This window comes from Ambystoma mexicanum, chromosome 8, assembly GCF_040938575.1.
Source record: "Ambystoma mexicanum isolate Mex_15411 chromosome 8, UKY_AmexF1_1, whole genome shotgun sequence".
In the NCBI taxonomy this organism is placed as follows: domain Eukaryota; kingdom Metazoa; phylum Chordata; class Amphibia; order Caudata; family Ambystomatidae; genus Ambystoma; species Ambystoma mexicanum.
In genome coordinates this window covers 355001874-355029146 of record NC_090929.1, presented here as the reverse complement: position 1 = coordinate 355029146, position 27273 = coordinate 355001874, and the positions used below count along the sequence as shown (strand labels likewise).

Here is a 27273-nt window from a genome sequence, read left to right as displayed (position 1 = left end):
GGTGGTTTGGGGAGTGAAGTGGTACACCCATGGGTGAGATGCAGTACCCCCTTCCTTTTAACACCTTTTCCCATCCTACCGCTTAGGATCTTTAGAAGCTCTACCCCACACCCTCCCTTTCCGACACAAACCCTTTCTTACACTGTGAAAGACAACAGACTAACACCAGAGCCGTTTACCTGACATGTCCCAACACAAGGGTCAGCCAGAGTCAGGCAATTGACAATAACTACACACACCTGACGGCCCTTTCCCTTCCCCACAGGGATTAAAGGCAGAGCACGAGAGCACACTTTGAGCAAGGCAAAACGCACGAGGAAGCAGGTATTCCAGGACGGCAGTTCAAACGGAGGAGAAAGGCGGAAAGACCTGAAAAGATGACAAGGAGGGAAGTGCCTGTGCCCTTTTTGACACAGATCCACAAAGCCTCTGTGAAAGGAATCATAAGACAAGGAACTACAGCTGACGTGTGGTGTAACAGAGGTCAACTGTGCATGCAGCCCTCTCACACTGATAACCAAGGCGGGGAGACGCGCTTGCTACCGTGGTACCGTCTTTGACTCCAGAGACAAGGAATGCCAAGGAGTTCAGCACAGCTGGTTAGTCGGAGGGAGAACCGATAGTAAACCGAACTGTGTTGAGTGAACGTTGCAAACGGCAACATGATATGAATTGAAGGAAACAAAAAACTTGTGTGTTACTGAACTTTTAAGAAAGCCCAGAAAAAGACTGGCGCCACGTGGCGCTCATTCGAAAAACTCTGACTGGTCCCCTTTTGTTGAAACTACAGATACAGGATGCCCTAGGAGAGCCTGATGTAAGAGGTCAAAGTGGTCATACAAGGGTCGATTAAAGCCCCTTGTACAATCGAAAATCTTTGGCACGTAATCAAGAGGAAAGCTACGGGAAGTGAATCCCGCATTTTGATAAAGCAAAGTGAACTGTGCATCTGGCCGTAGTGAACCTGAATGAGGGAGGCTAACATTAAAGAAGGATCGGAGCCCGGTTGAGGGAGATCCAGGGGTGAAGAGTCATCACCCAACGTAAGAGATTACGGAAAGGAACTTTTGTTTTGTTATTGTTGACACATCGGGCCTTCGGAGGCAAGAGACTTTGTATGAAAGAGACATGGACACACAAGGTCCTGATATCGCTGAAAAGAACTGTAAACTCATGCTGGAGAAGCCCAGTTGTGTGTTGTGCTCAGGAGTCCCACCTTGTCCCGTGCTAAAAATGTGGGGAAGGGAGACCCCAGCTATACCATACCATTCTAATTTTGTGAACACTTCTTTCTTTTCTGGTGAACATCATCCCACACTATTTTGTAACTTGGCGGTAAGGATTGGCAATGGTTTTATTTTTAGTATAGGCCCTTTTTATTTGACAAGACACCACTGGGACTGCCTTATTATTATATGATGGTTGTAGCTTGTTCCCATCTTAGATTTTGGTTTAGATTAGGCATTTTTCACACCCCTTTATACAGTTTAATAAACACCCTTGAACTGTTATCATTTGTGTCTGCCTTTACTGTTACCACCATCACTTCCTTACAACAGGTCTCATCTCACAACTGCATGAGTTCCTGAATGCTAGAATGAGTGTAGGCCTTCCGGCATGCGCAAGGGCCTGGCACAAGGACCCGGAGAGCACCCTCCCTGTTGACAAGTGGTCCAAAATATGCAGGAACACCTGCAAATCCTCAATCAGCAGTCAATATGCTGAACAAAATTTTAAAATGATCTCCAGGTGTTATTGCACCCGCAGTTGAGAGCCATGCATATCCATAGACTCATTAGGGCACTGCTGGTGGGGCTGCGAGAGGGTGTGGGGGGGTGGGCACCTTCTTACACATATGAGGCATGGCCCAGACGAAACACTTACTGGGTGGAAATACTCCAGCTTCTAAAAAATATAACTACCGTTAGTTTCCCCAGCACTCCAGAGGCTTGTTTACTGGGGCTCATTGTCCATACTCCTGCCAGCTGAGGTTCGAGTTCTATACTACAATGAATGCTTTTGGTAGCAAGAATCCTTATAGCAACACTGTGGGAGTCATCAACCAGGGTTCTTACTGTGGAATACTGGATGGTTAGTATGTGGATCCTCCTGGTTTGTGAAAAGACAACATACACCATAAATAATATCAGTCAATAAAAAAAATGGAACTGTTTTCTAGAATACATAGGTGTTCAACAAGGACTATACATGCCTCAACCGTTGAATAGCTCTAGGACTATTGGTCATTTCTTGAATCACCAGAGCCAACTGGGCTTCACTATTGACAGCTTTATTTCCAAGCAGGGGTCCCGGGCGAACAACTACCCTCTCATATTGTATTTGTGCACAAACAACCCATGTGTATTTTGACACCTCATCTATTAATGGAGATGCAGTAGCACAGGCAGGTGACCTTTAGGCTACGGCTAGTTTCCGTATGAGTGTTTTGATCTGTATTTGTGTTTAATTTGGTTTATCCTATCTGCCACTTATGGTTTCCTCCCCACTTAATATCATGTGTTCTTTCTTGATAATATAATGGTATTCTGGAAGCATGATTCTTTTGCATATGTTGTGTCTTGCAAACGGGTCAATAAAAAGATAGGAATAAAAAATATTATTCAATATAAGGTTGTTCTTCTGTGCCATTGTAAACAACTAACATAGCTCAGGTGAACACATTCCATATATGTATAATAACCCTTAAAATGTCATGTTGATAATGATGGGTTAATGTGTTAACCAGGCCTATCCAATACTAATTTAAGACCAGCTCAACTGAAATGTTTAAGTTGTTGAAAACTATTCAGTGCTCAGAGTTAAAGTATGCCTTTGTGAGCATTACAGTTCACTCCACTGCATAGCCGTTTCCCAGCAGCGGTGACATTAACTTCATATATTCCCCTTGTTCATATCCCTGTGCAGTTGCACAGTGAGGATTAAACAATGCTTCACTTTTTTTATATGTTTGCAGAGCTCCAGGAGATATCTGACCATGCTCAATCACGTTTCAAAGCGGAGAAGCAGAGCCACAGGCAACTCGATATGAAGGTGACCACACTGGAAGAGGAGGTGTTGGACCTGCGAGTAGAGAAGGAGAATCTGGAAAAGGTACTTGTTTGCAAAAGTAGAGGAGAAATAACTTTACAACATCCACCTTCCATCCCCATGTGCTTGTTTCTTTTTTTATTTTTTGTATTTTTATTGCATTTATCAACATAAGACACATTTGTAACACCCCAACCCCCCTCGCCCGTCCACTGCCTGAGGAGCCACATGTATCATTCTCGTGTGGTCAAGTGTTCAGAGATAATCACATAATCTCTATATCCTTATTCTGTGCGGGCAACATTGAAGCATGTAGTCGCTCTGCAGGTATCCCAATACACCGGCCCAGTTGTGCTTAAATGAGGCATGGTCCGCTTATGCCATATTGGTAGCCAACTCCAGTGGAACAAATTTCCACACCTTCTGCCGCCAGTCTCGATTAGTTGCCACCTGCTTATGTTTCCAGTTTAGCACCACCGGCAACCAGCCCGCTACAAGGAGTCATAAAACTACGCTTCTGCCCATTAGAGTATGTTTTCCAAGTCGGATCCCACAAACCGCACACCAAGTCCCTGTCCCTATTACACCAATTTCTGGAAATATCTTGCCCATGTGTGCCTGTACCTCTTCCCAGAAGGGCCTCCCACCAGATATGTTTCCAATCCCCCCACGTTGTACAACCCTCGTTGTACAACCCCCTCCATTAGAGAGCTGAGACTGTAAAATACATAGTTTGTAGTCGCTCGAGTGTAGTGCCACTGGAACATTATTTTTTACCACATTTCCTTCATCTGTATAGAGCAGGTAAATTTGGGGATAGACCTCCACAAATGTTCCCACTGTTCCCTAGATACTGTCACTGAGTGTGATGTCCCCCTGTTAAATGAACTTCCACTGAACTGGAGTTATATTGTCATTTAACAATGTATACAGATTCTAAACTTATTTCCTCGAGCCTGAGTGGGTCATGATGAAAACTTCAAAAGAAGTCAACTGTCGTGTAGCCGCTGCTTTAATCACCGGATTAGACAGCCAGTGTCTTAGTTGACTATAACCGAATCAGTCTTCCTCCCTTGCCCCCAAGTCATTCTTACACTCCTCAAATGTCTTGATAGTTTGCCCCTGGAACATGTCTCTAATTTTCAGCCAACCCGTTTCCTTCCAAGCCATAAAGGCACCTGCTTCCATTCCCGGGGGGGAACTCTGGATTATAAAACATTTAGAGGAAAAAGGACTGGGAGGTGGGCACTACCCCCTCTTTGGCTGCTAGATCCCACACCAGTCCCAATATTCGACTTATTTTTACATTGGGGGATCTGTAGGGCCGACCCAGCCATAGCAGACCTGATAATGGAGAGCCCGCAACTGCCCTGTCTTGCCGTACTCATAACTTGTGACTCTCACCCACCTACCGTTACTTTAAGACCTGCAGCTGTGACCCTCCATAGTATCTATGGAAATGAGGGAGTCCCAGTCTTCCTGGTGTGTCAGGCCGTCAATTTAGTCATTGCAATTCTGGGGGGTTTATTTTGCCACATATATGTTGATATGTGTTTTGTCAGGGAACTAAAGAAGGACTTGGGTATATGCAGTGTGAGCGCCTGAAAGTAGTACAGTATTCTGGGCAGGAGAACCATTTTTACCACTGTCGTCCTTCCCAGCCAGGATACCACCAGGAAGTTCAATTATTGCGAATCGGCTTTCCCCTTGGCAAGTAGTTGTGGATAATTCACCCCATATAGTTTGGCCGATATGTCAATACCACCCCAAAGTATTTGATACCCTTCTCAGCTAACAGCTGAGTCTGTAGCCGCAGCTGCTCCAAAAAGGCCAGGCTAACTGATATATTCAAAATTTCCAATTTGGACTGATTTATTTTTAGCCCCGAAACCGGTCCGAACTCCTCCAGCTCTGCCATCAACGAGGGCAGTGATATTTCCAGATCCACTATCGCTATCAGCATATCATCTGCGAACGCCATTGATTTATGCTTTTCTCCGGCCATACCGATACCCCTCACCAAGTCAGAGTTTCGGAGCAGCACCAACAGGGGTTCTAAGTAGAATACGTAGAACATAGGGGACAAGGGGCATCCCTGTTTGGTGCCATGCTTTAAAGCAATGCTGCTCGATAAGGCCATATTTATTGCCACTCAGAGCTTTGGTGATTACAAAAACCCTAGATCCCCCCAAAAGATTTGCTCTACTCGAAGTTAAGGGAACCGTTGGTTGATGGCTCCACAAAAGTTTGGAATAATTTTCATAAGGAGTGTGAGGTTTACCTTGGAGAAATACGAGGGGATCTGGAGACATTGGTGCAAAACCCCCAAAAGTGAAATTAAAAGCCATGGAGCATGACTGGGTAAATCGAGTCAAAATGGTTGCAAACTGCTCTTTGTTAATTGAATATAAGAAGACCATAAGGAGATATAACATCTTTCCCTAGTATGTGGTATGCTTTCCTGCCTCAGGTTTTATACCTCTTCATGAGATTCAGGTTAAATCAACTGTGTATTCTGGATGTCTGGGGTTTTAGTACATTTGTGTCGGAGTTAAGGGTGCTAAATGTCAATGATTTTTGGTGTCAGCTGCCAAATGAGTCACAAGTGAAAAGGATGTTTACACTAATGCACTTTATTTGCACTATGTATGGATTTTCTTGAGAAAATTGGTTAATATTTATGTTGTGTAAGTAAAATGGGTAATGTTAAAGATGAAAGCACTAGGGACTTTACTAAAGGTTTGATAAAGTGTGATTAGGTCAGTTTTAAAATGTCTGGTAAAGTAGCATTGTAATGAATGTAGAATGTATGTGATGTGTGAAGTAACTAATTATGAATTGAAATAGTAATGTAAATATTTGTGTATGTATTATATGATGTATAAAGTAAATAATAAAGATTTTCCAGAACAACTTCCTTAGAAAGTCTTAATTCTATTGAAAGACACAGAGGCAAGCATTATGCTTCTCTTTCTTTATTCACTTCCATAGAAAGAGCTCAGCAGCAAGTTTTGATGCACCCAAAACCAGTTGATGACATCTATACATAATCAGGGTGCAGAAAAACATACAAGAATAACATTAAAACTGAAGAAAAACATTATATAATTTCCAGTCCATAGTGAAACTCAATTTCCAAGCAAACTAAGTCCAAGTTCATGAAAGGTCACCAAACATGTGACACCAATCCTCCAGTAGATGTAGGTAAATCCCTACAGGCTGGTAACTTTGAACCAAACCAAGAAGAACATAACAGCTGTAGTTGCCGGCAGTGGACGTCTGTGGAGATCCAAAGCACGTCAGGTTGGCTTGTCCGAAGTCACTTGGAAAGACACGAAAAGGTCAAGGGTTACCTGATGTATATAATAACCCTATTCAGTATACAAGGGCGGTGAGAGAAAACAGTATTCCATTAGGCAAACCTTACATGGCATGTAATACATTAAGTTCATCGCTTGCATGAGACATAGCACAACTGCACACCAGCGTGGTACACGCCCTGTATTTCTCTGGTGGTATAATGCTCGCCTCTGTGTCTTTAATAGAATTTAGACTTTCTAAGGAAGTTGTTCTGGAAAATCTTTATTCTACGTCAAGACAGTAGGCTTACATTATGCTGGGTTAAAGCCTACTTACCACTACGGATGCGGGTTGCTCTACCGGCTTCAGGTAGAATTGTTTAAAAATAGACTCGCCTGCCCAGTCGGCCATCCTCATGATGTCCTCTAAGCAGACTCTGACCTGAAAGGCCTTGGTGGCCATGGCGCCTCTCACAGAGTGAGCACCAAAGAGATCAGTATCTATTCCTGCCTGTGAGAGCGTCCAGTGTACCCAGCTCACCAGTGTTGGTGCGGAAACTACTTTATACGGCTTGCGAAGTGCTATCAACAGTTGCTCGTTAGGAGAGGCCCTGAGCGGCGCGGTCACCTCCTCGTAGACCATGAAGCACTTGACGAGGCAGAGCTTAGGCTGTTCTGTAAAGGCAGAGTATGAGATAACTCTAGAATTACATTTGGTCTGCCTGGATATATGAAACACTATGTCGTCAGGTGAAAAGGACCTGCCTGCTAGGTCGAGCGCTCCGACATCAGAGACCCTTCTGCAGGAGACCAAGCATAGTAGCGTAGCAAGCTTACCGGAAAGAGCAGTGCGAGATAACTCCTTGTTATGAGGCCAGGAAAGAAAAAGATTCAGTACTCGTTGTGTTCAGTACCCACAGAGTGTTGCAACGGGACAGAGGCGGTACCGATAGGCGAATGCTCTTAAGTAGTCTGGACACTAGATGGTGTTCGCCTGCTGGTAGGTCCTCCACAAGGTCGTGGCCGGCAGAAATTGCGGAGCGGTAAGCGTTAACTGTCATATAGGCGAGGCCGTGCTCTACTAATGAAGCCAGAAAGTTCAAAATGTCCTCTATAGGTGCTGAAACCAGATGGAGCCGTCGGTCCAAACACCAGCGTGGCCAGACGCTCCAGGAGTTAGAGTACCTCTTGTAGGTAGCGGGGGCCCAGCTCTCCTCGATGAGACTGACCACCTTGAGAGAGATGCCTGGAACCCTCCATCTTGACCTGAAATCCTCCAGGCCACCAGAATGAATGACTCGCTGAGGAGAAGGAGTTGGTGTTGGCCCGCCGGACCCGCTAGGAGGTCTGGAGACTGGGGTAGAAGGATTGGAAAATCCGAGAAAAGTTCCAGAAGAACTGGATACCAGGTCTGAGATGTCCAGACCGGGGCTATGAGGACAATCTCTGCCTGTTCCTGACGGGCCTTCGCCAGGCTACTCGCTATCATGGCGTAGGGGGGAAAGACGTAAATAATTCCCCCTGGTCCACTGCTGTAGGAATGCATCTGTCGCTGCGGCTGCCAGATCCCGTCTCCAGCTGTAAAATTCTGGAAGCTGGGTGTTGAGGCGAGAGGCAGAGAGATCCTTGGACATGGGGGCCCCATATTCGTTGAAGCCGGCAGAAGATCTCTCTGCTGAGTCGCCAATCGCAGTAGTCCATGGAGTGGCGGGAGTGCCAATCCGCTATTAAGTTTCTGAGACCTGGAAGATATTCCGCCATGATGGAAATGCGATGTTCCAGGCAGAAATGCCAAAAATCTTTGGCTAGTTCCGCTAGCGGCCTTGACTTGGTGCCACCCAGATGATTGATGCATCTTACTGCAGAAATGTTGTCCATCTTGCGTAAAATACAGGAACTCACTCTGCCTCTGACGAAAGATCGCACAGCGAAGGAGCCTGCTAGGAGTTACAGGCAATGTATGTGCATATCCAGTTCTTGAGGGGACCAAGTTCCCCCCGTGGCGACTGCAGCGCATCTCGTTCCCCAACCTGAGCGGCTGGCGTCCGACTCTATTATTATGTCTGGGGCGGACCCGAAGATCGCCCTGCCATTCCAGGCTTCCATATGCGTGAGCCACCAGATGAGCTCCGTCCTTAGTTAGACGTTGAGAGTAGGAAAGGCTGCGTCTGAGATGTTGGCCTTTCAGCCTCTGTAATTCCCAGTAGTGCAGGGGGCTGGGAAATATTGCCCATATGGATGAGGACAAACAGACCTATTATCCTCGCTAACTCCCGGAGGGAGATGACGTTCCTCTGTAGAAACCTGCAAATTTCCTGACGCGTGGCTTATAGCTTGGCGGTAGGCAGGCAGAGTTGCGAGGCTTGCGTGTCCACAATAAATTCCAGGAATTCTAGGTTCCTGGAGGGACAGAGAACCGATTTCTCCCAATTGATGAGAAAAACCAAGGTTGTGCAAGAGATCTATGGCGAGACGGGCCTTTTGTTGCACCATAGCCTGGGATTGAGCCATGAAGATGATGTCCAGGTATATAATCAGTCTGACACCTTTTTCTGAGATGAGCTACGAGCAGCCGCAGGAATTTGGTAAATGCCCAAGGGGCCGAAGCTCATACATTCCCAGTCCTGACCCTGCCAAGTAAACCTGAGGTAACTTACATGCGCCTGATGAATGGGCACTGCCAGATAGGCGTCCTTGAGGTCTAGGCGAATCAGCCAATCGCCTGGCCTCAGGATGTCTCTGAGCATGTGAATGCCCTCCATCTTGAAATGGCAGTATATTATGAAGTCGTTCAGAGCCTTGAGATTTATTACTGGATGCACTTTTTGTTTTCTGCGAACCAGAAATCTAGGGCTCAAAAACCCATCCGGACTCGAGCACGGGCGTATGGCCCGTTTCTGGTGGAGCTCAAGTACCTCGCTATCTAGCGCTGCTGCTTCTGCCTCAGACATTAGTGCGGGCAATAAGCTTGGAGAGGTTGAGCAAAGAGCTCTAGGCGCAAGCCTCACGCTGCATTCTGAATCCAAGCATCCTGTGATAAGGAGTCCCAAGCTTCTGCAAAGAGAGCTAGTCTCCCCCCTGTGGGTGACTGCGGCGCTGGCGCTGTTATGGTTGCACTGTCCTGTTGGCTGTTGGGCAGGATATCTGGCTGCTCTCCTCCAACCGCGTCCTCTTCCTCGATCCCGGGATGGGGAGAAGGTTTCTGAACGATCTTGCCAGTAATTGTGCTGGTCTCTCAAATGTTGGGGTCTCCTGTCAAGAGTATCGGCCGGAGGAGCGACCCCTGCCTCGTCCGGCCCGGTAAAAACTTTTGGATGCAAATACTCTTTTAATAGAGGCTTGTGCCTTGTCCAAGGCGGTGAAAGTACCTACGAACTTTGACTTTTCTTTGATGAAGGGATCACCGAATAAGAGCCCCTGAGCTGCTGGACCAGACTCTGTGTCTGCCAGTTCTCCTAATTTAGGATACATTTTCAGGAGAATGCTCTTTCTGCGTTCCGTAGAAATGGCACAGTTGGCATTTTCTAGCATGCAGAGTGCCCTATGGGACCAATCTCCCAGAATAGCGGGGTCAATTGGATTGCCAGTGTCCATGGTCTCTTCGGCCAGATCCATAATTTTTGCAAGGGGCTCTGTGATGTCAAGGACCTTGACAAGAACGCCAGGCACGGTCGATACCTTTCTTTGGATCCTTAACGTTCTTCCCTACGAAGGTGATCATTTTAGTGTCTAATTCAGGGGTCAAAGCCACCTTCCCTGGAATCTCTGGCCGAGGACACTCAGAGCGGAGCTTGTTTCTGACTTCTTTCTCCAGGGGTCGACGCAGTCTGGCCTTGATATAGTCAGTTGCTCTTGATGACAGTTCCTAGTCTGTTGACATGGGGTGGATTAAATCCTCCAGCGTGAACATACCCTCAAGTGTGGGATGCCTCCTGGATGTGTGCTTGGGAATTGGGACTGCCATATTCCCAGCGGTAGAAGGTCTAGAACCTATAGTTTGCTCGTCCTCCTCTGAGGATAGGGTGGGGTCTGGTCATCAGACTGGCGCCCCCCTTGGATGTAGTCATCAGAGCCCTGCTGTTCTTCCTCTGGGCTCGAGGGTCTGCCACCCTCATTTTCTTCCTGGGGGTGAGAGGGTATGCTATTGGAAGGGGCCTCCTTCCTAGTATGAAAGGCTTTCTTAAGCCTGGTGAAGGCGTCCGAAATGGCAGTTGTGGCTTGCTCAGGCATGCTCGAGGGGGTAAGAGTCCTTACTCTTACGAGCATCCCCCATCTGACAGGTGCTTTCTCTTCTGGCTTCTCTTCTTTCCCAGCAGAGGCGCTGTTTGTAAATGTTCCTCCATACTGTCCTAACTGTGCAGTATAGGTAACAGCATTTCACTGACCGCTTTCTTTATAGGGGTTTCCACAGAGGATCCTAAGACCCTCTTGAAACTATCTTCCATAGCCACGTCGTTGAAATCGTAAGCCTCCTCGTCCTCTGACCAAGCTTGATCAGCCTGAGGGGAGAACTGAGTTGCCATTATAATAACAAAGTTTTAATTTTTTTTTTTTTTTGGGATGGTGGGCGATTAGACTGCCTTTTCTCCAACCCACTATTAAGAGTTAAAGGAATAATCCTTCTTTTCCTCTTTTTTTTCTTTCTTTTTTTTTAAAGGAAAATCCACTGAACAAGGCACAGATAATGCTGTAAATACTGGTAATGCTTGCTTCACTAGGGCGATCACGCTCATAAAATCCGTTGGAAAACAACGGAAATACGCAGCACGAGCGCCAGAGTAGAGGAAAGCACCAAGAGGAAGCAAGAACTCCCTCTTGTGTGCTCGCGCGTAACGGCACCTGCAGCAATATGCTCCGCGTGGCCTCTGCCTCTCACAGAATGCTATAGAGAGCAGGGGAGGCGTGCACGAGCGTCTGAATGAAAACAAACAGCTGTGAGCAATTTTGGAGGAAAGCTCCGAAACAAGAAAGGATCTCTGACGCCAGCCTGTAAACATAAGCAGGCGTCGGAACGTGCAACGAAGAATGACGTGCTCTCACAAGTGCGAGGGAAAATAAACACGGGCTACGTGAACTGCGTAGCTTAACATAAACACCTCAGACAATGTAGTCGCAATGTTAACTGCGTTAGGGAGAATAAAAAACAAAGCAATATAACTGATTCATGACATACATGCAAATTTAAGTCAAAATAACAGAAAAGATATGAGGGAATGAAATGAACTTATCTCTTGCTGTGAGCAGCAAAGAAAGAGAGGGAGATACACTATTGGTCCCCATTTGGAGGGATTTACCTACTGCTATTGGAGGGATGGTGTCACATGTTTTGTGACCTTTCATGAACTTGGATTTAGCTTGCTGGGAAATGGAGTTTCTTATTTACAGTGACTGTTCACTATGGACTGGAAATTATATAATGTTTTTTTCTTTAGTTTTAATGTTATTCCTGTATGTATAGATGTCATCTGGTTTTGGGTGTATCAAAACTTGCTGCTGAGCTCTTTCTATGTAAGTGAATAAAGAAAGAGAAGCATAATGTAAGCCTCCGATCTTGACATAGAATTCATAAAGGTTTATAATAAACTGACATTTTTTTTAAAAAGCTCAGCTAGCTAGTCTCACCAGATAGCATTCTTTCACAGTAGCCATTCTGCTCCTTTTTTTAGAGCAGCGGCATACAATAGCAGTACAAAAGTGACACCTGAGTGCAATCAAATACAAAGCATACAGTTGCCACCAGCCTGTATCCCAATAACCTGACACACTTCCTGGATAGGAAAACTCACTGAGCGACAAAATGGGTCACATTTGGATATTTTACTGTGGTGGCCTAATGGGCTACTAGAGCAGCACATAGCCAGTCTTATCAAAAAAAGACTTGGGGGGGGGGGGGGGGGGGCTACCTCAGCTTGGTTAGAATTATTTTCATTGTCTGTGTGCTTACTCTGCTAGCATGTGCAATTCGGGGTATAGTTGCTACTATGAAGGTTGCGTGTGCGTTTGGAAGCTGCCATTAGAGTGATTTAATCCCTCTGAGTGTACAGATTGATACTTTACGGCTTGACTGTGTGGATTTCTCCTTTGCAAACACGTTGATTGCTGCTTTGCTTGTTACAGTCTTGATCCCTACATCTGTGAAGGTGTGACGATACTTTAGCGGACTATGACGCTTTTGTGAAGTAGTGGTCTCTCATTTGGCGAGAAACCAGCGAATTTGTCATCCTGTGACGCGCTTTGAAGTTTCACCATTTAAAGGCTCGGAGGTTCTTTCCTTCCTTTGCCTGTATAGAAGTTTGAATCTACCCTTTCAGCACGGTGTTGAAGAGATTAGTGGATGCTTTTTTAAAAAAAATTTCCCCTGAAGAATGTTCGCCCGAACTGGGCAGTGAAGAACAGAAACATGTTGGGATGGTTGTTGTTTTAGAGACACATTGAGATTTTTTTGTGTTATGTTATGTGATATCTTTTGTGTCATGCAAATAAGTGAACTTTGTATTTCATGTTTTAGTAACTGTTTTTTAGTGTTTAGTACACTGTGTTAGGTGAGGGTAGTGTTTTATGTTTAAATTCAGTTCGAATTATTTGAATAAAAATTTGTTATACACATTTTTTAATCAATCATAGCAGACGGTCCATTTTGTCAGGACTAGTGATGCCGGAAAACCTTATAGAGTTCCTGTGTAAAGGGGGTTGGATGTAAGTAAAACAAGACGTGTTATCTTACTCTTTATTGTATTATACATATTGATATCCCTGTCAGTAGAGTAGGATGTTATTATAGGGACTGTTTATACCTATTTGAACATGCTACTATGAAGGTTTACATTTATTTTATTTATTTTTTAGACGCTTGCTGAGAGGAAAAAGAAATCTCAGCTAGACCGCCAGCAGGCTGAGGAAGAGATGGAAGAGATTCGCAAGTCCTACCAGGAAGAGTTGGAGAAGTTGAGACAGCTTCTGAAGAGGGCACGTACCTCAACTGATCAAGTCGCTGCTGAGCAGGTGAGATTGGACTGATCAATTACTTTGACTTGAGAAGCTCTATTGTTAAAGGATTTGAGGTTGATATTCCTTGCCTGTATTTCTGTCAACTGACCTGTACTTTTTTCCTGGTTCCTGATTTATTTACTATTTCCTCTGTGCAAATCTCGCTAGTTGTGTGCTTACCAAGTTTGTGACACTAAAGACATTCATTTATATATTCTGGGATTCAGCAAGCATGCCGTAGAGATTACTCCTGTGTTAGCAGTTCGATGTGAGTTTGCTAGGTAAACCTTTTGTTCACCTTTTAGTGTTCAAGGAAACAAATGAGTCTTCTTTACTGTTCACAGCCTCTGAGAAAGGTAGGGCCGTGACTATATACAAAGATCAGAGCCTGACCTGAATAAACTTCTCAAGTGTTTAGCCTGGAAATAGCCCCAGAAAGTTTTAATTGTGACAACCACCAGTGGGTGGGTGTCAAATATTTGAACTGATGTACCGTCCTGATTGGAAGCTGTCTTTATACCCATCATCCAATATTCATTTCTAGCCTGTGAGTTTGTTCCATTTTTTTAATACATCTACAGCCAGTTGCAAAGCTCAAGAAGGCAACCCCAAACCAAGAAAGCCTATGAAGAATCCATGCAGCTGCAATTTGCCACAACAAGCCTCATGGCAAAGCTCTATCAGTGTCAGAGCACACTATACTTCTCAGGGGACGAAATGGAACCAAAGGATTCATGCTACCTTCTCCTAACCATGTGATGAAGCAACTGGGTCAAAAGCCACAAAATTCAGTTAAAACTCTTAAACATGCCCTTTGATGGGCTAGGTTTAGGATCTGGCTAATGAGCACCTGGAAAAATGTAAGACTTCAAGAGCAAAAGCAAAGTCTTAATGGTAGCAACCTTGTTAATCACCTGAGCAAAGTAAAATAAATGTTCACCCCCTCCAAGAGGAGGAGCTGGTAAATGTAAAGCCAGTGCCAATGTGCCTTCAAGCCCCCTGTGGCAAAACTACTTCATATTTCATCTTGAGCTCTCACAAGTGTCTGGTGGGGGCAGGGGGATTTGACTATTACTAACTTGGCTGCCTATACAGTCATCCTGTGGACAATGGTTGATGAATTCCTTTCTTGCTCAAACCTAGTCTCCAAGATCGCTGTCATGCCTTTGCCTCCTCCAGAACTGCTCCTGCTATGGGAAGTTTCTCAGCTGCACCATTAGGGAATGGTGGAGTTTATACCATTGACTGTCTCATCTCAAGTTCTAGTGCAGGACACATTTTCATGTCCCTGTCTACCCCTAAACCTCCAAAATATCTGTTTTGTTGTGTGAAGAACTCATTACCAGTTTGTGCTGCTCCCTTTCATCCTCATTTCAGCTTCGGGTGTTCACTCAGGTCATCTTGGTGGTTGCAGTCGATCTGCACCGATTTAGGGTGCCCGTATTTCCCTGCCTGAATGACTGTTTTCCTTGCACTAAATCTGAGAGAGAGATCAGTGACTTTGGGAAGATGTGCACTGCCCTTCTTACATAGGTTAATGAAGACCTTTCTGACCCCCTCCACATATTCAATTCATCAGGCCAGTCTTGTATGCATAGCAAGGCCTGGCTTTCACTCCCCAGAATCCAGGCCACAGCAGCTCTTTTTCCAACCAAACTTGACACTCCTAGTTTCTTATTTTGATGTTTGGATTCATGTGGACCTACATCTTCATAGATCTGGACACTAGACTACGGATGCGAACCACTGCAGTGCTAGTTGATGGGGGGGATCATTTATTTATTGGCCATTTGTATGGCGCCTATACACACGTGTCCAGATGCAACAAGACAAGATTGGGGGGGAGGGCATGGGAGTCACAAAAGTAGAACAACAAAAAAGGTTATATTGGCCTTGTGACAATCCTAGCGTGCAAGTGCGTGGCAAGGGGGCAGGGGTAGGGGGAGTAGCGCAGGAGTGGGGTGTCCCCTTGGGTGGGGGCAGGCAAGTGCTGGGTGGGCCAATGGCGACAAGTGTCCGGGGAAGAGGGGGGGGGTGGATGAGTGCAGTGGACAGGGAGGACCAAGTTGGGATAGTCTGGGAAAGGGGGCCCGAAGGCAAGTGCTGGCCAAGGATGTTGGGGGACTTGGTAGTGGGTGGTCTAGCCCCTGTATTACATGGCATTAACCTGGTCATGCCACACATCTACAAAGACCTGCCTTGTTAAGCCCCCCCACCAACCACTTTCGTCTCCCCTTTCGACAGCAGTAGATATCTTTCAATGGATTGCTTTTCTCCTGCAGATTCCTCATCTGATAGATATCCTCATCCAGCTCTGCTACTTGGAAACATTTCAACAGGGGGCGTAGTGGACCTCGACTCAGGCGTCGATCCATCTTGCTCAGTGCTCGATCGTTGGCTCCGGATGTCACGTCGGGCATTTTATATATTCCACGTCTCTATGCCCCATACCTCTGTTCCTTTTTTTCCTCATGCTCAACCCGCTGCTGTGAGTAACACACCACCGATTCTTCAACTCTGCCTTTGACTAAATTCGTCAAATTATTTTACTTGACCGCAAGTATGTCCGCTCTGCGGATTTTGGGTTTTAAGAGGTGCACCTACTGCCATTCCTAAATGTTTGACCGACCTACACAACATTTGTCTATGGTGTCTAGGTATGGATCACGACACAGAGGGATGTGCGTCGTGCTCCAAGATGCACCCAAAGTCCATACGCGAGCGAGCCGTCAAACTTGCCTTAGGCCATCTCCAAAATCCCTGCCGATCGTCCAGTCTTCCGAGACCCAAGGGCCGACTTCTGAAAAGGTGAAAGTAAAGCATTGACGGAAGGCCAAAAAGCAGTCACACTCGAGGAGCCATTCTTCCTAGTCTTCGCATAAGATGATGAAACGCCACCGTTGACACGATTCCAGCTCGTCGTCAGAAAAAGGTAAGCCCTCAGCTGGGCCAACCACTCAGGAGGAGTGGGAAGATTTCAAAAGCCAAATGCTGGCCATGTTTAAGGTGCAGGCTGCTCCAGGTGTGGGTACCCCTGCCCCCGCCCCCCGAACAGCAGGTCTCGGTGGCGAAAGCGTCGCTCGGGACTTCCGACCCCCATGCTTGCCAAATTGTCATCAGCACCAGAGAAGCTTGATGAGGACAAAGGCGCAAAAGTCATTGATGGCTGCCCTTCTAGAGAGCGTCGACATACTGATGCTCCCGATGCCACAGTAGTGTTCAAGACCCATCCGGTGCCGACAACCAGTCCGTCAATATCGAGAGAGAAGCCTTCGGCTATTGGCGATGGATCCTTTGCGCCTCTCTCAGGGTCCAAATTCTTATAGTCATTGGCATCCATTTTCGGCGGCGTCCACGGTGATGACCAAGGTGACATAGTCCCTATATTTCTGATGCTTGTTAATCTGCTTAGAATCACATGCTGTGCATATAGTCTGACATCTAGTGGTAATCGCAGAGTATTTCATCTCCCTTCGAAAGGGCACGTCGACATGGGTGTGGCTATAACACTATCCCTAACGTGACGTGTAGTGTACCCAAGATCCCTCATGCGTCGATGTACCTCAGGATTGTTTTTTTTCCGCCCAACTAATTGGTCGCCTTATGCGGAGCTCAAAAGAGATATATTGCAAATTAATAACTTCTTTGTCCCCCGACCGATGGTCATCTAGTCTTCGACGGCTACTTCGTGGACCCCAATGCCGATGAAGTCTACTGCTTTTGGCTACTGGTGCATCGGTCGACATTCCGGCCAGGCCTATACAGTAGGGGAGTGGGCCCCCGGGGTTTGATTCACTGAGAATGCATTTCCTTTTCCCCTCTTTCCCTTTCTGGTCTGGTTGCCGCCTTTTACCTCTGCAATGGAGAGGGCTCCGTTTAAATTTTGTCCGTCTTGTAACGGAAAATACCCTTCGAAGGACCCATCGCAGGTGCTTACCTTGTGACCACGACGAGCAATCCTGCAAGTCTTGCAAACATTTTTGTTGAAAGACGCTAAAAGATAGGCGGACGAAACAGTGGGTGGCCTATGCATTGCAGGCCGAAAGTGGTCCCCCTGTCATCTCCGTCGACTCGAGTAACGATTATTCTAGCGGCAGCCATGGCTCCGATGTGGAGGCCATAGAACTTTGCGCTGAACCGTCCGTTATCCAGGTGCCCATTCCCAGCCCCGACAGGCAGGCCACCGGTACTGCTATAGGGAGATCACACCTGGCGACAGGGGCACACCACTCCACCTAAGGTTAAACATACAACCCCACAAGCTCCCTCAACTGATAGGTTGAGGAAGCATCAGACGCCGACAGGCCCGCCGAAAGTTTTGACAGTGCCTACCGATCCTCACGATCGACCGCCTTCCCCGCATCTGTTGTCTCGGCATGCGTTCGGGCATTCCAACCCTAAGGGCATCTCCTCTAAAAAACACACGAGTGCTAACGGGCCGTCTAAGAGCGCGTCAGCCCCAAAGGTTTTGGCGGAGCCAAAAACCTTGACGACGCCTACAGGCGCGTCGAAATCTGTCGAAATCTGTCATCCACCTTGAGCTATGCAAGAGTCTCGCAGCTATTGTTTCAGTGGCGAAGAAACCAAAAAGCACATCCTCTTGTCAAGAGGAGTATTCGGAAGGGTCCCAGCCCCTTGCTAAGGCTTTGTCTTATAAGTCCCTTCCTTCTAAGGACCCTCTTCCTCCTGGACAGCCCCCCCCCCCCCCTCCCGACCCCTCTGGTTCATCTCTGTGGACCAGAGTGAGGTTGGGAGCTATATGGACAAACTATCACAGTTTTTGTAGACTTTTCAAGGGTCAAGATCAGCCTGTAGAGGAAGCACCTTGGCTTTCCCCCACTCCAACTCTTGACCCAGATGCCATTTGTCTGGATCCTCCCTCCTCGCCTCCACAGAGTCCGGCATCGCCCATTGACGATCAGATGGCTTTTAATGCAATACTGAAAAGGGAGGCAGACCATTTCCAAATTGCCACGCAGGATGCTGTACAAGACACTGACTTTGTTGAGGACATTTTGAAGGAGAAACCCACCCACAAGTCGTGCAATCCCACTGATGAATTCCATCAAGAAGCTCCTTGCACCTTCTTTGCTGTCCCCTTCCCTTGCAAGGGCTGTCAACCCTCGGGATGAAAAACTATTTTGCCCCTCTCTTTCTGACCTGTTGTACATCCGAGGGTATGCCACTCCAGATCCCTGGTCGTCACTTCCACCAGGAAGAGGGCGGGGGTGCCACTGTCTACTGCAGAAGCGCCCCCCGACAAAGACTGCAAGAAATTATACGCCATTGGCAAACACATCACCACTTCAGTGGCTTACTCAACAAGAATTGCTAATAATACTACCCTCCTTGCGAGTTATAGTGATGTGCAGTGGAACCTGCTTCAGGAAGGCCTCCAAGAAGTCCCTTAACCGGTGCGATCATGCCTACTGGTGATTGTCTCGGAAGGGAAACAGGTGACCCACAACATCCTAAAAAATACGTTGGATCCAGCAGAGACGGCGGGGTGAACTCTGGCCCAGGGTACACTTCTCAAAAGTCATGCCTGGTTAAAGAACTCTGGGTTTAAGCCAGAGACTCGGGCCTCCTTAATAAACAAACCAGAAGGACACATTTGTTTGGCAAGGCTGCGGATGTTGCCTTGGAGACAGCAAAAAAGAGCATGAGATTTAAGTCTCAATCAAATCACTGCTAGACCTTATCAACAAGGGGAGGAACCTCTCGCCGTTCCTTTCGGGCCAGTCTTTTTCCCGATCTCCACACAACCAGTATGGCACAGGAGGTACACCATGGTCCTCCGGACAAGGCGCAGCTGGCAGCAGCCAATACCAGCAGAGGGGACAGCGAAGAGGCAAAGAAACTCCACCCCATACCTCCCCGGTCGGGGGACGTTTAACATCTTTTCTTCACGCATGGGAGGGTATTGCTTCAGACCAGTGGGTGCTAAAGACTGTCGCCCACAGTTATTGTATCTAGTACTACCAGCCTGCCTCGATACAGTCCACCAAGTAACAGATGCCTATCACCAGCACACCTGCAGATTCTGCTGGAAGTAGTACAGATCCTTCAGGAAAAGGGCACCATAGAATGTGTCCCCATTCATCAGGTAAACAAGGGTATTTATTCAATATACTTCCTTGTACCCAAAAAGGATCTCACCATGCGCCCTGTGTTAGACTTGCACCCAGCGAACAAATTTGTTAAGCCACAAAAGTTCAGAATGACAACATTGCAGGAAGTAATCCCACCGTTGACGCAGGGGCATTACATTGCAACACTGGATATGAAAGATGCATACTTTCATATTTCAATGTTGCCAGCGCACAGAAAGTACCCAAGATTCATGATAGAGGGTGTTTACGAAGGTACTGGCGGTATTAGTGGCTCACCTGCGCAGGCAGTCCATTCCAGTCTATCCTTACCTCGACTACTGACTAATAACCGGGGATTCATACGGAACATGCTTATCAAATGCCCAGAGGACAGTAGATCTCCTCTTCAGCCTGGGATTCCCGATGAACGAGAAAAAGTCAAGACTAGACTCCAGCCAAGTCAAGCAATTTCTGGGAGCTCTAATTTGGATCAAAGACTGGTTTGTTTTCCCCTCCAACGAGAGGGTTCAAAACATGCTTTTCCAGATCCCTCACTATGTAGCCAATTGCGAGATGACCGTACGCAAAGCCATGCGACTGTTAGGGATGATGCCTTTTACATTTATCTAGTCCCATGCTCTCGAACCAGTGCTGTCAGGCCAGTGGACAATGGGACGATCTAGTGGTTGGCTCGGCAGCCCTCATTCTCTCTCTGCAGTGGTGGTCAAGGGAAAACCTCTTGCAGGGGAAGACCTTCACCACCCCCACAGTAGAAGCCACTCTCGCGTTTGGTCCCCAGTGGTAACATCCAACCACATAGTCCTGTTGGAACTGCTAGCAACGTTCAAGGCCTTGAAGGCCTTTCAGACACACCTCCAGGAAAAGACAGTCCTGGCCCTCACGCACAGTACCACAGCCATGTATTACCTGAACAAACAAGGGGGGCACACACTCTCCAGGGCAATCCAAAATGTCACAGAACATACGGAAATGGTCTCTCATACACAAGATGGTTCCTCCTGTCACAACACGTTCCAGGGGAACTCGATCTTCTGGCGGACGTGCTCAGCAGAGACTTCCCACTACCCGTAGAGTACGAATGGTGATTACAAGAAGACATTGTTCTTAACGTATTCGCAGACTGGGGATTCCCAGAGATCGACTTGTTTGCAAATCTGGAGAACGCACAATGCCCAGATTACGCCTTCAGGTACCCGCAGAACTGCTTCAAAGGGAATGGACTCTGGATAACATGTTCAGGGAAATTTGTCTACGCTTATTGACTCCCCTAGTAAACAAGATAATGCGCAAGATGTTTATTGGTTTTGTAAGGCGCACCGAACCCTTAGGTAGCTGGGCGCAACAGGTACAAGGATACTTACAGCTTAGTTACACAATGGAATAGGTACAGTAAGGCAGCAAGAATGATGCAAACAAATACAGTGAGATGGTACAGTAGGTTACATACACATGGCAGATACTTAGGTATATATAACAGAGTTTTATCCAAAGGGATCGTATGTTATTAGATTGCAGCCAGTTAACTAAAGCTGAGTTAGGACTGGTCAGTTCTGAGGGTTGGCAGTAGTGCGTTCCAGGACTGCGTGGCTTTCACCGGGAAACTATTTCCACATTTTTTTTTAACTGGGGGTGTCTCTAGGCAATGCGAGTCGGCCACTCTGGCGGGGTAGGCTGAGGTTTTCCTAACCATTCCCTCTGTTAGGTATGGGAGTGCTGCATGGTTGAGGCATTTGAATGTCAGTGAGACTGTTTTAAGTAGGATCCTGTCGCTTATCTTTAGCCAATGGTGTTCTTCTAATTTTGGAGACGTGTTCTCTGTTAGGTATATTTAGGCCAGTTCTGAGGACGTTGTTCAGATGCACCAGGAACCAGTCACGATGATTCTTGTGCCCCTGATGTGGGCCCGCCAACCATGCTTCTCATCGGATGGCAATATCAGTTTCCCTGACGAGCAAGCTGCTATTCCCATACAACATGCTGTCACAAGACAGGGGGGAAACACTTTATCCATGCCCACAAACTCTCAACTTAGCAGCCTGGCTCCTGAGGTCATAGTGTTCGGACACCTCCAACTCGCTCAAAGATGCATGGGCATACTTAAAGAAGCACGAAACCCCAACACCAGACATTACTACTCCAGCAAATGGAAATGCTTTATCATCTGGTGCAATGCCAAGAGCATCAATCCTATTTTATGCTCACCAACACATATTGGGCCTCATTATAAGGGTGGCGGCCACCATGGTATGAACGGTTCTGGTAAGGCACCGGCCCCGTTCATACCAGGCCGCCGCATTACAAGTTCGGCTTGCGGGTTCCTGACAGCCAGCAAGGTCTTACTTGGCGGGCTGTGTGGCACCCGTGAGCAGAACTTGTGATTGCACCGGCACCGTTATTAACGGTGCCAGTACAACCATGCTCCCCACCCCCATTCTGCCCTATGAATGTGGGTGGATTAACATCCCCATTCCATTAGGACTCAATGGGGATTAACACCATTCCGCCTCCGTGATTCTCGGGAAAACCGGGGTTGTAATGCCCCGGTAATTCCGGGAATCACGGAGGCGGAATGGTAATACGAGTCCGGCGGTAACCAGGTGGTTTAACCGCCTCAGTTACCGCCGGACTCGTAATGAGGCCCCCTGTCTCTAAATCAGCTATTTCAAAGTGGATCATAAACTGCATCACACTTTGCTAACCTCTTGCCAAGAGAGGTCTGCCCTTCAAGCCTAGAGCACACTTTACTTGGGGCACAGGGGCTTCCATAGCATTCATTGCAAATGTTCCTCTTGGATCCATTTGTGACGCAGAAACCTGGAGTTCTGTGCACACCTTTACACAACACTACTGCCTGGATACTCACTCTAGGTCTGATTCTCAGGTGGGACAAGCGCTGCTAAGAATTCTCTTTGCTACTGTTCCTTCACACATCCCACCACCATCTCTGGGTATTGCTCGCTAGTCTATCCACAGCATGTGATTCTAATCAGATTCATCCAACACAGAAGACATTCATTACTTACCGTAATAGCATTTCTGATAATTGTATCTGCTTAGATTCACATGCACCCACCCTTCCTCCTCTCTTGGAGTAGAAGGAACATAGACATCTTACACCTCTCTCTCTGTACTCACTCACAATGGTCATAAGGCTCCCTTACGGCAGAAATAACACAATCGGAGGGACCTTGTCGCGTGAGGGATCTTGGATACACTACACTACAAGTCAAGTTAGGGAAAGTGTCACATGCATGCCTGTGTCGACGTCCCCTTTCGATCCTTGAAAGAAAGATGCAATACTCTGCGATTACCACTAGATGTCGGACTATATCCACAGCATGTGAATCTAAGTAGATAAATCATCAGAAATGCTATTACGGTAAGTAATGCATGTCATACAGGGTTAGGAGGCGTCAATTTATTTGCCGAACAGGCGAACATGTTGGCACTTACCCAAGGATTACACAATGCCAGCAGCATGGGCACATCTCCACATGTGGAACTTCAGCAGGGTCAGCCATATACTCACACCCATGCTATGTTTAGGGCCCTAGTGGAAAGGGTAGTAGACACCCTAGGTTTGAAGTCCACTTCAGTGCCTGTTCAAATCTACGAATTGACAGACATATAAAATGAAGGTCCTGTGACAGAACATAACCTGCCACTTAATCAGGCAAATGCAGACCCCCTAGCCTTCTTGTGGCAACACCCATGCTCCATTCCTCCGGTCAACTCTACTTTTACAGGAAAGTACAGGCCAGCAAGAGGAGATCCATAATTTCTGGCTTCTCACCCTTCTCTGGAAGGGCTTGTTGTGCAGGCAGCCACAATCTCGACCAGGCCTGCGGCCTCTACTTCTAATCTGCCTCCGGACAGAGAGGGTAAAATGTTGGGCGCAATGGCCAAGAAGGTCTTTACTTCTGGCAGCATGGCACTGAAAACCAGCAATGTAACTTGTGGATTCACAAAATACTCGTTTGGAATATGGAAAACTGTGTAGCTGTCATGATGCCTACCCCCGGAGCACCAGGCCAGGCACAGCACCCCCGGGAGCAGGCATCACGCCCCCAGGTAAAAGCCCAGAAGCCCTTTATAGGGGCTCTTTGGACTCAACGGCGCCAGGCTCATGTTGGACATCAGTCCTGGCGCCATAGGCGCCAGGCTCATAAGGGGAGGTGTTTGGTGCACTTACCTGAAGCAGACCATGCTGCACACTCACCTGATGCAGACCATGCTGCATGAAGAACCAAGCCAAATGAGGCTTAGGAGGGACTATTTTTCTGAAGGAACTATTTTGTTACTTGGGTGTGGCTGTGGAAGAATACTCACCTGGAACTTCTTCCAAGGCTATTTAAGCCACGCCCGGACAGCCACACGTGCTTCGCGTTGTTCTGCATCCCAGCAGCTGAACGCTCACCGTGTCTGCTCCTGCACCTGGACTCCAGCCACGCCCGCCTCGAACCTGGAACACCTGTAAGGAAGGAAGAGAAGAGAAAGGTGAAAACCAAGAACTTATTCAACCTTCTTACCTGCATCCGGAATCTTCACGCCAGCATTCCTGAAGAAAGACTTCCATTTAAAAGCACCGCGTTGCTCGCTGCAGCGCCGCGCTTCACTCACCTGTTCCCGAGACGCCGCCCGGCTCCATCGCGGCTCTCAGCACCGGTCGCCACATCTCTGCACCTAGGGGAGAGAAGAAGAGACAAAAGGTGAGCAAGGGAACACAAGAGGAAAGCCGAATTTTCAACCATATTACTTACCGGCTTTTCTTGGTGAACCATTCCACATCTCGGGTCGGCGCTGCATCTTTGGCAGGTACCGCACCCCGGCCCCTATGGGGAAAGGACAAAAGACATTACTGGGGAATTATAAAGACATTTAGAGGGGTCGCCCTCATCACTAACTCACCTGATTTTACCACCGGCAATTTAACCCCTCAACGCATCGCCTTTGTTCTGCACCTGAAATAAAGGACAGATCACAGGTTAGGAAAAACAACATAAAAGGAGGCTCACACTTGAACTTTTGCATCTTCATACTTACGGCGTATCGCTCAGAAAAGTCAAGTGGATTTGCCAGCGCCATTCTGAAAACCAGTGAAGTAACTGGACGAACGCGCGCCCCTGCACCAGAAGCAGGATGGAGAGTTCATCCTTCCAAACCATAAGGTGAGCTTTAACCGGGGGTTTTGGAGGAAGTCAGATAAAAACGAAGGGGGTAAGGGGGGAGCAAGCACACTATTCAGCAGACAGTTAATCCCCTTTCTCATCTGCAGAAGGATATTCCTACGGGCCAGACAAGCAAGATTTGGGGGTCCTGTTCAATCGGTGGTCCAAATTCTGCGCATCACGCTTGAAGAGGCCACAGCAACCCAGACCAGACCAGCGCCTCCGTGGGAGCCAGGTGAGCGTTACAGTAGCAGGCAGTGCAATACATCCCCAAAGGTGAAATGTGGGATGGATTTACATGGCTGGTGGAAGATTGGAAGGAGGTAGCCAAGCAGTGGTTGCAAATGGGCCTGGACGTGGCTGACTGCATTGGCTGTTCGATTGGGTCGACGGTAGTCTTGAGGAGACAAGCTTATCTCAAACTTTTGGCTTCTCCCCGAACGTCCAGAATAGGCTACTGGACATGCCTTTTGCGTAGAATTCCCTTTTGGCCAGAAGGTCTGATGACTCTTTGGAAACCTGCCTTCAGCTTTGCCTCTGGAGGAAGAGGCTACAGGCGCCAGGTGTATTATGGCAGGAAGGCACAGCTCCTCCAGGCCAGGCAGGAGCATAAGTATTTCACAGCCTCGGAAGGGGGAAGCAGGTCTTCTAGAGGCCAGCAAACAGCAGCAGCTGCAGGGCAGCTATGCCCTCCAAGCCGCTTTAATTTCCCCTCCCACGACTTACCAGTTGGTGGGCGGTTGGCAGAGCATTGACCACAGTGGCAGGAGGTTACCTCCAATGCCTGGGCCCTACAGCTCATTCAGTGGGGTTATTGCCCTGTTAATGAAGGGTGTCATGGAAAAGGTACCTCCCGAACAGAGGATCGGGTTGATATTTCCGGTATTTCCTGGTGCCCAAGAAGTGAGGAGGTCTCTGTCCCATTCTGGATCTCAGGGCTTTGAACAAAAACTCCTCACAAACCCTAGTGCTAGGAGACTTTAACCTAGGGTACAATGACATTAATGATCACCAGGCCACTACCGCAGCCAATACCCTGACAGAACTAGGTTTCACGCAGAAAGTGAATATATCCACCCATACCAAAGGGAGAACTCTCGACTGGATTGCCAGTGACAACCCCAATATCTCCATAATAACCATTGCCCCCCAAACATGGACAAACAACTATTTAATCTCTTTTACTATCAACACTAAAAGACCCACAGCTCTAACACCCCCCCCTCGTCGTACCTACACTAACCAGAAATGAGAAAAATATCACGGCGGACAATATCCTGCCACATATCCTACCTAAACTTAACCTTTTACCTGACCATACTGACCCAGGTCTTCTAGTGGAGGAATTCAATAATGCTATTACCTTCGCTCTCGATAGCATTGCTCCGCTTAAACTTAAGACCAGCAAACCAAAAAAGCACCTGAACTCCTGGTTTATACCCCACCTAAAAAACCTAAGATTACATAAAAGAAAATGCGACACAGCTTGGAACCCACTGCTGAAAATAAAACCAATCTAATAAACATCTCAACGCAATACAAAAAGGATATCATCCTGGCCAAACAAGAAACGTATAATAACAGGATCACCCAAGCCAATTCCAGCATGAAGGAGCTCTTTTCCATCCTAAAAGAACTGTACATGATGACTCCATTAAAGATAAAACCTGGTGCACAGACATACAGCTGGCAATAACCAACAAAGTGTCCAACCTCCAAACTAAAATTGCTCTAAAGAAAGCGTCACTATCAGCCCAAACCCAAACTCCCCTGATCAAAACTCCCATACCTAAACCTAAAGTATCTACCCAATTCAGTTCCTCCAAGGTCTCAGTGATCGAGGTAGAGAAAACTATTCTGACTCTTAAACCATCTAATTGCAAAGGTGACCAATACCCAGCACAACTGATCAAGAACGCTGCTAGAGACCTAGCTCCCTTTATCACCAAACATATCAATGCCTCCTTTACTACGGGCACCATTCCACGCAACTTAAAGGAATCCTGGGTACTCCCCCTTCTGAAAAAACAAACACTGGACCCCAACATTCCCACTAATTACAGGCACATCACTACGGTACCTTTCTTACTAAAAATTCTAGACAAGGTAGCCTACACCCAAATTCAGAACTTCCTTGAGTTGAACCAGCTCCTCGGCGTCCGCCAATCCGGTTTCTGACCTCAACATGGCACAGAGACTGCCCTTATCGACTTAAAGGCCCAAATAGACTCACTCAGAGACAAGGGTAAATTGGCTCTCCTCCTCCTACTAGACCTCTCAGCCGCCTTTCACCTGGTGGACCATAGAGTCCTGTGCAATCCCCTGGACTCTGCGGCCCACTTCTCAGGGGAGGCCATAGTCTGGATTCAGTCATTCCTTAGTGACAGAACCATGAGGGTGTTCTCCCCCTCAGCGGCAGCAGACCCAATACCCATCACCTGCGGAGTGCCGCAGGGATCCTGTGTCTCGCCAACACTCTACAATATCTTCACCAAGCCACTCTTTGACGATCTTGACATTCTGGGTATCACCTACACTAACTACGCAGACGATAACCAGATTCTCCTACCACTTACCGGGGATTACAGAGAAGATCTGGCTTTGGTGAACAGAGTCTATAGCATCGTTCAGGCATGGATGGCCAACCACGGCCTATGC

General features: G+C 47.3%; 1 protein-coding gene across 6 annotated transcripts in view; it reads left to right on the top strand.

The window, feature by feature from the left end:
- FKBP15 (FKBP prolyl isomerase family member 15) overlaps window positions 1-27273 on the top strand; it is a 2419492-nt gene that overhangs the window by 1754380 nt on the left and 637839 nt on the right. For all 6 annotated transcript variants that reach the window (XM_069609812.1, XM_069609811.1, XM_069609809.1 and 3 more), the window contains 2 exons: window positions 2975-3111; window positions 13194-13349. In XM_069609812.1, coding sequence (XP_069465913.1) covers window positions 2975-3111; window positions 13194-13349 — 293 coding nt within the window. The remainder of the gene's footprint in view (window positions 1-2974; window positions 3112-13193; window positions 13350-27273) is intronic.